The sequence below is a fragment of the Grammomys surdaster genome, unplaced genomic scaffold (genome assembly GCF_004785775.1).
Source record: "Grammomys surdaster isolate TR1022 unplaced genomic scaffold, NIH_TR_1.0 149, whole genome shotgun sequence".
In the NCBI taxonomy this organism is placed as follows: domain Eukaryota; kingdom Metazoa; phylum Chordata; class Mammalia; order Rodentia; family Muridae; genus Grammomys; species Grammomys surdaster.
Window position 1 is genome coordinate 10,441,429 of NW_021604607.1, and position 10,997 is coordinate 10,452,425.

The window sequence follows — 10,997 nt, forward strand, 5'->3', positions numbered from 1 at the left end:
CTGCATATCAGATACCCTGCATATCAGATGATACCCTGCATATCAGACATTTACATTCCAATTCATTACAGCTATGATGTAGCAATGAAAATAATTTTGTCATTGGGGTCACCCAGCATGAAGAACCATATTAAAGGGTTGAAGCATTAGGGAGATTGAGAACCACTGAATTAGAATAACCAAGAGCTAACTGTGTTAATTAAGTAACCATGTTGTCTTAGGGTTTTACTGCTGTGAACATTCACTATGACCCAGGTAACTCTTATAAGGACAATATTTAATTGGGGCTGGCTTAGAGGTTCAGAGATTCAGTCCATTATCAAGACAGGAGCATGGCAGCATCCAGGCAAGCATGGTGCAGGAGTTGCTGAGGGTTCTACATCTTCATCTGAAGACTGCTAGTGGAAGACTGACTTCCAGGCAGCTAGGATGAGGGTCTTAAGGCCACGCTCACAGTGACACATCTACTCCAACAAGGCCACACCTCCTAATAGTGCCACTCCCTGGCCCAAGCACATACAAACCATCACCCATGCTAATTAAGCTTCTTATCTATAGTCCAGTACTTCGGAAAGCTGAAAGGACAAAGCAGCTAGGTCAGGAGCTTAGCATAAGCTGTATAATTTCCTGAATGGTTGAGTCTTTGACCACGAGTAAAGGAGACAGGGTAACAATGGCTACTCCTCCATTGAAGAGGTAATGAGGTTCCAAAAAGGGGCACCATTAGGCTCAAATCATTCAGCTGTGGAGAACTGGAACCCAAACAGAAATTGTGGCTATTTCTTTTCTTTTTTACATTATACCATGCCTTTGTAAAGGCATCATCCTGGTTAGACTTCTGTGAACTTGACACACAAACTAGTGTTATCTGAAAGGAGGGAAACCTCGACTGAGAAAATGTCTCAATAAAATCTGGCTGTAAGGTATTTTCTTAACTAGTGACTGATGTGGGAAGACCCAGCCCATTGTGGGTGGTACTATCCCTGGGCTGGTGGTCCTGGGTTCTATAAGAAAGCAAGCTGAGTGGGCCAGGGAAAGCAAGCCAGTAAGTCCTGCCCCTCCATGGCCTCTGCACCAGCTCCTGCCCCCAGGTTCCTGCCCTGTGTGAGTTCCTGTCCTGACTTCCTTTGGTGATGAACAGCCATGTGGAAGTGTGAGCTGAATAAACTTTTTCCTCCCCAACTTGCTTTTTGGTCATGGTGTTTGGTTGTAGTAACAGAGTAACTAAGAATGGACAGTAACTTTGGATTACTTATCATTAGAAACTGCTGGAATCTTTGCTGTCCAGGGTATTAGAGGTGCTGAATACAAGGCAGGATGTCAGTTCACATCCTTGCTCTAAAGTTCTCAGCTTTGATTCTTTTCTCCTTAGAATGGATTTATATCTATTCATCTGTAATACAGTGCTTAACAGGACAGACCCTTGAGCCTGCTGACTAACTCTGCCAGTAACTGCTGGCCTCAGCAAGTTGCTTCATTTTTTCTGGGCCTCATTATCCTGTGCTGTAAAATAGAGAAGGTCATAGTACCTATTGTAGGGTTGTGGGGATTCAATACATTTAGAGAAAATACTATGTCAACCTTAGCATTGGCTATCCATTACCAATTTACATTTAAAATATAGTATACATAAACCTATGTGTTTGCCAAAACCTCTGGTTAAATGATAGGACTACAAACTTGTTCCTGGAGAGTAGGAAACCAGCACACTCCTTTTCTGTAGTATTTGACTCAGAGTGGAAACTTCAACCACACTGCACGGTGCTGAGTACTGATATAACCAGGAAGCTGTAACTGCGCATCATTCAAGCAGAAGGTAGACTTCACAAGTGTTCCCAGTCAACTCCCCTGCACGCGTTTATCTCAAAGAACAGAGGCCGGGAAGAGATGAGCAACCAATCCCCATAAATGACTGCAGAAGACAGTAAAATCGCACTCTCAAAAGCGGCAAGATGCACACACAGGTGCTTTAAGTTTAGATTAAGTGTATGCCTTCTGCGCAAAGCCTACAGGTTCCTCCCTTCCCCCTCTCCCCTTCTCTCTTTCCTTCCTTCCTCTCTCCTTCCCTCTCTTTTCCTCCTTTCCCTCTCTCCCTCCTCCCTATCTCCCTTCCCTCTTTTCTTCCTCTCTCCCTCCCTCCCTCTCCTCTTTTTCTCTTCCCCCTCTACCTCTTCTCTCCTCTCTTCCTCCCTCCCTCCCCTCTCTTTCCTCCTCTTTCCTCTTTCCTCTTCTCTCTCCTATCTCCCTCTCCTTTTCTCCCCTTTCTCTCCTTTCCTGTCGCTCCCCCGCATCACCCCACACCCCGGCATTGAGACAGGATTTCGCTTACAGGCAAAGCACTCAATGCTCCAAAAAGCTGTTTTTAATTGAGGTGAAATTCCTAACTTAAGACCCCTCAAGAGATACTAAAAATCCTCAAATGGGCGGGACCTGAACCTGACGAGACCCCACCCACGTGGCAGGCTCCGCCCCGTTACAGGCCCCGCCCAAAACTCGCTCTGGCTGACTGTGGCGCTCTCAGCCGCCCTCTTTGTCCACAGGACGCTTGCGCGCCTGTCAAGGCGTCTTGGCATTGCCCACATCCAAATGAATGGCACAAAGAAGCCTGAATTTTCGGGAAGCCTCAACACAGGCTTTTTATGTCTTTTAGAGCTTGTTTTGGTTTCTAGGTCTTGAGAGAGAGCGGCTTACTTCCCTGACGTTGCTTAAGAGGGTATGTTTTAAGTCAGGAGCTCTCTAGACAGTCCGCATCTTGGATCAGGGTCCTTGCGCCGAGCTTTGGGCGGGCCAAAGGGGAAGCCGGGTCCTTTTCTAGGGCGGTCGCACTGGCAGCGGTGGTGGGAAGCCGGCCTTAGCCAACATGTACTACAAGTTTAGCAGTTTCACGCAGAAGTTGGCTGGGGCTTGGGCTTCGGAAGCCTATACTCCGCAGGTACGGTTGTGCCGCGTCGCCTTGGGCGGGAGAACGGCGGCCCGAGGCGGGCAGTCCCGAGGTCCGAGCCGGGAGGGGCTTCTGCCGGCCGATCGGTTCGGCTTGCTTGAGTCTCCTGGTATCCTATCACTCAGGCTTGCAACAGTCGCCGAGGTTTCTCTGTGTGTAGTGCACCTTAGGCAAGGTTTGTATGGCACAGAACTTAGGTCTGATTCCTTGCGTCAAGGTGACCCCTGGGGTGATTGCTTGTTTAAGATGGATTTCTTAACCGAGTTTGGGTTTCTGCTCTCCCTCGTTGATGTGGCCTTTGTGACTTCCCCATGTTACTAACCCTGTCACAGCCCAGAAAGCAGCTTCACCCAGCTATTAAATGGAAGACTGGGGAGGGCGGGATTGAGAAGCTTGCTCATAAGGCATGATTTTTTTCCTATACTGGGGAAAGCATGGGAAGTGACACCCAACGAGGTTTATTCTTTTGCTAATTTTAAAGTGGCAGACGGTGACCGTGACCCCTGGGCGATCTGACATTATCCAAGTTCCAGTTAGATCCTCCCAATGGCGTTTCCGTCTCCAGCCTCAGTGTTGTGAAAATGTGGTATTTTAGAGTTCCATTCATACTGGGTTAGCACTGTAAAGTTTAGCAGCCTTAGTCTAGTGACCTTGACTGTTACTTTTCCTTGTGAGCCCTTTCTGATTCAGGGCAGCATTAATTTAGGTTAAATGCGATGTGCCAAGTGAGCAGTTTTTTTTGGCAGATGGTTGGTGCTGCATAAATGCTATATATTCTCCAGAAGCTCAAGCTGATCATTGCCCAGAGTATTGTCAGAGCCCTTGGTGGAACACGAAGCCGAAAAACCTTCACTAGAATAGTAAGTGACCCGTATGGGCTGTAAGAGAGACTGTTCTTACTGCCTCTTTTTTACCCACTATGGGACACTACGTCTTAAGGGAGAGTGTTTGTTATGATTTCAATCCAAGATTAGATGTGCTTTCAGCATAGAGGAGGCCAAGATGGGCTGAGTTTGATTTTTTTTTTTTTTAGGAGGCTAAGGAGGAAAAGTCTTAAGAGTTTTTAGGTGTTCAGTTTGTGCCTGGTAGCTGCTGAGTTTTTACGATTATGGTGTTTTAACAGACATGGCTGGTAGTAGGCTCTTTGCTGAAGGAGAGATCATTCTGGAAGTACATAAAGAAAAAAAAAAAAGAGACCATTGTTCTGTTACGGAAATGTAAAGGGAAATGAGGAAAATTCACTCCAAGGACAGTCCAGGGTTAGAAAAGGAGCGAGTGTGGTGTCAATAAAACCCAGATTGACGAGTTGTAAGGAAAGAATTGCCAGTACGTTGTCTGATTTCTTGACAGAAGGTGTAGGGAAATGGCTGTTTACATTGTATCTTCTATAGTGCATTTTCAGTGCATAGAGATAGTATGTTATTTTCCGGAAGGTTTGGCATGCATATGTCCTGTAACACAGTCCTTTATTAGTAGGTGGGTCGTTAATTATACCGCCTGTAGGAAGGTCTCTCAAACGCTCTTTAAAATGCCTGTTTGCCTTCCTATTTTAACATTTATCAGTTATAAATAGTTTTGCCTATTTTTGAACCCCTGTAAACCCCACAGAAAATACACTTTTGAGGTTCCTTCATGTTCCGTGTAACATGAAGTTACATTGTGTGTTTCATCATATATGTATGTATGTATATAAGTATGTATGTGTCAGAATTTCTTTTGTGATGGTTGTAGATGTGCTTTTAAAATTTATTTTATTTTTTATGTATATGAGTGTTTTGTCTGCATGCACCACATGTATGCCTAGGGCCTGCAGAAGCCAGAGGAGGTTCCAAATCTCCTGGAACAGGAATTACAGAGAGTTGTAAGCCACTATGTAGGTTCAGGGGATTAAACTTGGGTCCTCTCCAAAGAGCAGCCAGTGCTCTTAACTGCTGTGCCATTCATTTCTCTAGTCCTACAGATATGTTTTTAGTAGAGTTGACGCAAAGTCTAAACTTTGTTGCTTTGAAGAAAGTAAAAATTTGACTAAGTAACATTGAAATAAAATTGATATTCAGAGCAGGGATTGCCTAACGATGCCCGTGATGTAAACAGGACTCGGGTGTTTGTTTGGCTGGCTTCCCTTGAATTAGATTTCACCCTAGTACTAGAATTTCTAAATTACTCAAAAGCATTTATTTTTATGGCTATAGGGATTGAACCCAAGAGCTACATCTCCAGCTCATTTAAACTTTCCTTAGGCTATGTTGAAAGAAGCAGGTTTGGGGCTAGAGAGATGGCTCAGTGGTTAAGAACACTGACTGTTCTTCCAGAGGTCCTGAGTTCAATTCCCAGCAACCACATGCTGGCTCACAACCATCTGCAATGGGGTCTGATGCCCTCTTCTGGTGTCTCTGAAGAGAGCAATGGTGAATACATAAAATAAATAAATAAATCTTACCAAAAAAAAAAAAAAATTAAAAGAAGCAGGCTTGGATGGGCATTATATAAATTGTGGATTCAGAGTGGCTTCCACAGTCCCTGTAGGCCCATACCTGTAACAGATAGCACTAGGGCAACCAGGAAGCTTAAAACTATCAGCCTTTTCTCTCAACAGAAGGGATTTACACACATTTCCTTCCAGAAAGCTGATCTATTCAGTGACCTAGTGATCTCTTGCTATCTGTAGGTCCAGCATGTCTATCCCAGACTTCTGAGCATTGTTTCTCAGTTAATAGAACCCATTCTTACGGAAGAGTTCCCATGTACTATGCAGAAGAGTCTGACTTGCTTATTCCAGACCCTTCCTCCCTAGACCTTTATTTTAAGCCCTGTTTCTCAGTCAATAGAACCCCTTCTTATGGAAGAGGTCATAGCATAGGTACTTTGCTAAAGACATGCACTTTGCAAAGGAGTGTCTTAGTTTGGGTGTCTTTGTTTAATAGTGTCTTGGCTAGGTTGTTCATTGCTAAAGACCAAAAGCAACTTGGGGAGGAAAGGGTTTAGTTTGTCCACAGCTCTCCCTGATCACTGAGTGACGTCAGAGTAGGAACTGAAGTAGAGGCCATAGAGGAGCACTGCTTGCTCCTCTTGGCTTGCTCAGCTTGCTGATAGCACCGAGGAACACCAGCTCAGGAGTGGTACTACTAATCTACTGGCTAATCTACTGGAAGCATTTTCTTAATTGAGAGTCCCACTTCCGTGATGATTCTAGCTTGTGTCCAGTTGGCAGTATCTTTTTTTTTTTATTGGATATTTTATTTACATTTCAGATGTGGTCCCCTGTCCCCATTCCCCCCACCCCCAAGGAACACCCTATCCCATCCCCCTTCCTCCTGCTTCTATGAAGATGTGCTCTCACCCACCCGCCCACTCCCACCTCTCCATCCTTGAATTTCCTCACACTGGGGCATCCAGCCTTCACAGGACCAAGGACTTCCTCTCCCACCTATGCCCAACAAGGCCTCCTTCCCCTACATATACAGCTGGAGCCATGGGTCCCTCTCTTTGTGCTCCAAGGCTGGTGGTTTAGACCCTGGGAGCTCTGGTTGGTTGGTATTGTTGCTCTCCCCATGGGGCTGCAAACCCTTTCAACTCCTTCAGTCTTCACTCTAACTCCTCCATTGGGAACCTCATGATCATCAGTTCAATGGTTAGGTGTGAGCATCTGCCTCTGTATATGTCAGGCTCTGGCAGACCTCTAAGGAGACAGCTATATCAGGCTCCTGTCAGCATGCATTTCCTGGCATCCACATCAGCATCTACCTTTGGTGACTGCACATGGCATGGATACCCAGGTGGAACAGTCTCCAGAGGACCCCACCTTTAGTTTCTGTCCTACACTTTGTCACCATATTTGCTCCCATGCAGTTGGCAGTATCTTAAAAAGGGAAATACAGTTTTACTCTGTGACTCAGCAATTCTAAAGACACTAGAATGATGGTCTAGCTGTGGGGGAACTGAGAGACAGGAATGGAGGAGAGATTGGGGAAGTTTGACTGTGGAGGTGAATCATGAAGGGCCTATGATAAAATAACTAAGTTTTGTAGGAAGCGAATAGGATATTGGATGCAGAAAGTTGGGGTAGATGTACCGTCTTATTGATGAACAGCACACCGGACATGCAGGAATATTCAAGATGACATGGGACTGGGAGGGTGGTGGTACTCTCCATACAGATATGGGGTTCCTGAGAAGTTGATAGTGAATTTGAGGCATTTGGAGTGTGAGGTGGCAGAGAGACCTGGTGAGGGTGTCCAGCTTTACTTAGAAATGATTTGGTAATGAGTGCAAATAGCCAAGCCTCACTGGGGAGAATTCAGAACTCATACTAAGTGATAGGATAAGACACTGAAGTAAGGGGCTGGAGAGATGGCTCAGTGGTTAAGAGCACTGACTGCTCTTCCAGAGGTCCTGAGTTCAAATCCCAGCCACCACATGGTGGCTCACAACCATCTGTAATGGGATCCAGTGCCTTCTTCTGGTGTGTCAGCGATAGCATACTCATATATATAAAATAAATAAACAAATCTTTTTTAAAAAGAGAGAGATACTTTAGTATAAGACATAATTTTAAAAGTGTGTTCTGACTTTTTATAGAGTATATGGAATTATTTAAAGACTGTTGAGGTGCCTGCTGTGTATATTTGGGGTAGAGCAGGTGATGTTCACACCTGCTGAGGGAGTGACCATAGTCCTATTTTTTTTTTAAGGTTTATTTTTAGCCAGAAATGATGTCACATACCTAGTTCCACCTCTTGGGAGGCAGGAGAAGGTGATCTTTTTAAGTTTGAGGCCAGCTTGGCTTATACATCAAATTCCAGGCCACTCTCCAAACAAACAAAAAAGGTTAATTTTATTGTTTTTAAACTGTGTGTGTCTGTGGATATGTACACCTGTGTTTGGGTGCCTATAAAACCAAGAGCTATTGGGTCCCCAGAAGTTAGTTTCAGGTGATTTCGAGTTACACCATGTGGGTGCTGAGATCTGAACTTGTGTCCTCTACAATAGCAGGGCATGCTCTTTAACGACCGAGCCTTCTCTCCAGCCCCCACAGTTAATTTTAGAACACTTGCATAACATCAGAAGGAAAGCTGGCCTCCTTGTCCAGCGCCCTCTTACACTCCAGAGTCTACCTCTGTGCTGCACTGCTGTCAATGAAACCATGGAATGTGTAGTCTTTTTGAGTTGCGAGACACAGTTTCTCTGTATAGTTTTGGCTGTCCTGGAACTTGCTCTGTAGACCAGGCTGGCCTCAACCTGCCTGAAATCTTCCTGCCTCTGGCTCCTGAGTGCTTGGATTAAAGGTGTGCGCCACCACCGCCAGTATAGTCGTTTTGCACCAGGATTCTGTGTGTGCATGGTAAGCCAGAGGTCAGCCTCGTTCTCAGGAGCTATCCACTTAATATATTTATTGATGGTTTCTCACTGGGCCCTGGTGCTCTCGAATTAGGCTGAGTCCCAGGGATCTGCCTATTTCCACTCTGTCTCCAGTGCTGAGACTACAGCTCATGTCGCCATCCCTAGCCTCTTCTGTGGTGTTGGGAGTGAGCTCAGGCCTCCTTACAAGCTCGGGCACTTTACTGACTTACCAAGCCTTAGTACATCAGTTCAGACAGACGGGAAGAGGGGAGGGACAGCAGGGTCCTATGTGGACACAGTACTTCTTGAAACTCACATGGGGCCTTTCTTGTCTTTCCCGTCTCCCTGGTAGAGTTCTTCTTGACTATTTGCTTTGGAAAGCTGCTGAGGGCATTTTGTCAGGGTTGAGAACCACTCAAAGGCCCCATAATACAAGTGACAGAGACCCTGTTCTGGCCCTTACACAGTTAGTGCTGCCTCAGAAATAGCTGCCCAGACACACTGATAGCTTCTGTTGCTCTTTGCTGTCCTGCAGGGGTTAAAGCCGGTTTCCACGGAAGCACCGCCTATCATATTTGCCACACCGACCAAACTGACCTCCAGTGTGACAGCATATGATTATGCTGGAAAGAACAAAGTTCCAGAGCTGCAGAAGTTCTTCCAGGTGAGAGAAGAAGGTCAGAACTATGAAATGTACACATGTGTGTGTTGGGGTGGGAGCTTCTGAAACTGGGTGACTTTACTGTTGTCTCTCCCCAGCCTCCTTTTCTTTAAATAGAACTCTTTACTTCAGTTTGGTCCATTGACTAATAGTGGAACTTGTGTACAGGTAGATGCTGGTAACAGGGATGTGGCTGTGACCCCATTGCACTAACACAGATTTCAGACCCTCATGCAGTGTGGTTCTCCGTAATCACTGTGAACACAGGAGCATGTGTAATAACACAGTATCAGTCGGCACCTATTAGTGCTTGTCACACATTCAGTGACTTCAAAAATGTGTGTGTGTGTGTGCGTGTGTCTCTGTCTGTCTGTATGTCTGTGTGCGTGCAGAGATTAGGAGGGGCTGTTGAATCCCCTGGAGCTGAAGTTGCAGGCAGTTGTAGGAACTGACCTGAGAGCAGCAATGGCTTGTAACCACTGAGCCATCTTGCCAGCTCTGTGCAGTGACTTGGCAGCCAGTTTTCTTCTGTTTGGCTTGCTTGGTGCTCCAGTTCACTACACTATCAGTGGAAGTTGGGAAGCCCTCTTAGGTCGGTCATCAACAGACAGAAGACGGAATTGACACTTGAATATAGTTAATCTATTTAGAGATAATGACGAACCTAGTGACCTGACTGTCAAGTGCTGGGGAGTGACAGAGCCCGTCATTGCAGCGGTCCTTACAGGCTTGCCTCCCCCACAAGAGTATGGGCAGGTTCAGGTCCATCCTGCCTATAGAACATTTTCATGTTGTTCAGTGTAAGTATTTTAAATCAGTTGAGTAAGATTTAAGAGACCTTTGGAGCCTGCACAAAATGAGTTAAGGATCCTACAGAGTCTTTACCTTTCAAAAGTTTCCAGGGCTCTGCCCTTGCAGAGCGAGACTGGTAAAGGCCTTAGAGTCCTGGCTCATTTGTTGCCTCAGACTTGGATGTAGAGGATGGCTGCAGACTTAAAGTCTTGAGCTGTGTCTATAAGGAAGTACACCCGTGTTCTGCCATACTCATGCTTCCCAGTCCCTCGCTATAATGTGTTTATGGAGTAATTTTCATGATGGGCAGAATCATCTTCTTCAGTCTGTAGTAAAATCTGTTCTTTCTAGACAGCTCATTGTCCCTTCTCGCTTGCAGAAGGCTGACGGCGTGCCCATCCACCTGAAACGAGGCCTTCCCGACCAAATGCTTTACCGAACCACCATGGCTCTGACAGTGGGAGGGACCATCTACTGCCTGATCGCCCTCTACATGGCTTCGCAGCCCAAAAACAAATGAGTTTGCCTGTGGAGGACTGGTTCACTTTGTGGCACAAACCCTTTGAATTCTCACATTTCATGTTTTTCCACTTGGATAGTCTACTTAACATTTTGCAAACAAAGGAAAAGATAAGAATATCCTGTTTTGGTTTGTTTATGGCGTGCAGATGGCCTGTCAGATGTCAGAGCTTGTTTGGCAGTTAAAACTATTGTTTAAGGAGATGACACTGAGTCATCACTGAGCTGTGCTTCTGCTCCTGATCTCCCTGGAGATTCTGGATGAAAGCTGCTCATGGCCAGCAGTGCTCAGGGCCTCCGGGACCCAGCAGTGTCTGAGCAGGAAGCACAGAAGCCTTTTGGGTGTAGGTGTGATTGAGGAAGGAAGACAGAAGCCAGAGGACAGGCAGGTGAAATGAAGGCTTGTTAGCCACCTGGGGGATTGCGATACCTTGCAGGAAAATGTTAATAGATATTACTTGCAACCTGCCTCTATTTATTGGGCAGTTGGTTTCAAAGGGTTATTTGCCTCGCCCAGACCTTAGGGAAATATGTATTTGTTCCATCATGGGAAAGAACACCTGTCAGTGTTCCACTGTAGACAGCTGTACCAGGAATTCTCCTTTAATAATGCTGTGGCTTTAAGTTATGATTTACTTGACTGCGGAATAAATACATTAAAAAAAGATGTGTAGTTTGGCTTTTTTTTTTCTTCCTTTTCCTTCCTTCCTTCCTTCCTTCCTTCCTTCCTTCCTTCCTTCCTTC

At 45.6% G+C, this 10,997-nt stretch overlaps 1 protein-coding gene across 2 annotated transcripts; it reads left to right on the top strand.

Moving 5' to 3' along the window:
- The first annotated feature begins 2,804 nt into the window (after window positions 1-2,804).
- LOC114619285 (cytochrome c oxidase subunit 7A-related protein, mitochondrial) lies at window positions 2,805-10,920 on the top strand. 2 transcript variants are annotated; one of them, XM_028765134.1, is made up of 3 exons: window positions 2,805-2,932; window positions 8,817-8,945; window positions 10,114-10,920. In XM_028765134.1, the coding sequence occupies exons 1-3, from the start codon at window positions 2,861-2,863 to the stop codon at window positions 10,252-10,254; spliced, it is 342 nt and encodes a 113-aa protein (XP_028620967.1). In that variant the 5' UTR covers window positions 2,805-2,860; the 3' UTR covers window positions 10,255-10,920. The 2 variants fall into 2 exon arrangements, with proteins under 2 accessions (XP_028620967.1, XP_028620966.1); XM_028765133.1 differs by lacking the exon at window positions 2,805-2,932 and adding an exon at window positions 3,684-3,801.
- Window positions 10,921-10,997: the final 77 nt, after the last annotated feature.

Excerpts from the sequence above, each read along its gene's own strand:
- LOC114619285 (XM_028765133.1), top strand. The coding sequence starts at position 3,706 with ATGCTATATATTCTCCAGAAGCTCAAGCTGATCATTGCCCAGAGTATT. Across the intron at positions 3,802-8,816 it reads GAAAAACCTTCACTAGAATA|GGGTTAAAGCCGGTTTCCAC; the intron begins GTAAGTGACCCG and ends GCTGTCCTGCAG. Across the intron at positions 8,946-10,113 it reads AGCTGCAGAAGTTCTTCCAG|AAGGCTGACGGCGTGCCCAT; the intron begins GTGAGAGAAGAA and ends TCTCGCTTGCAG.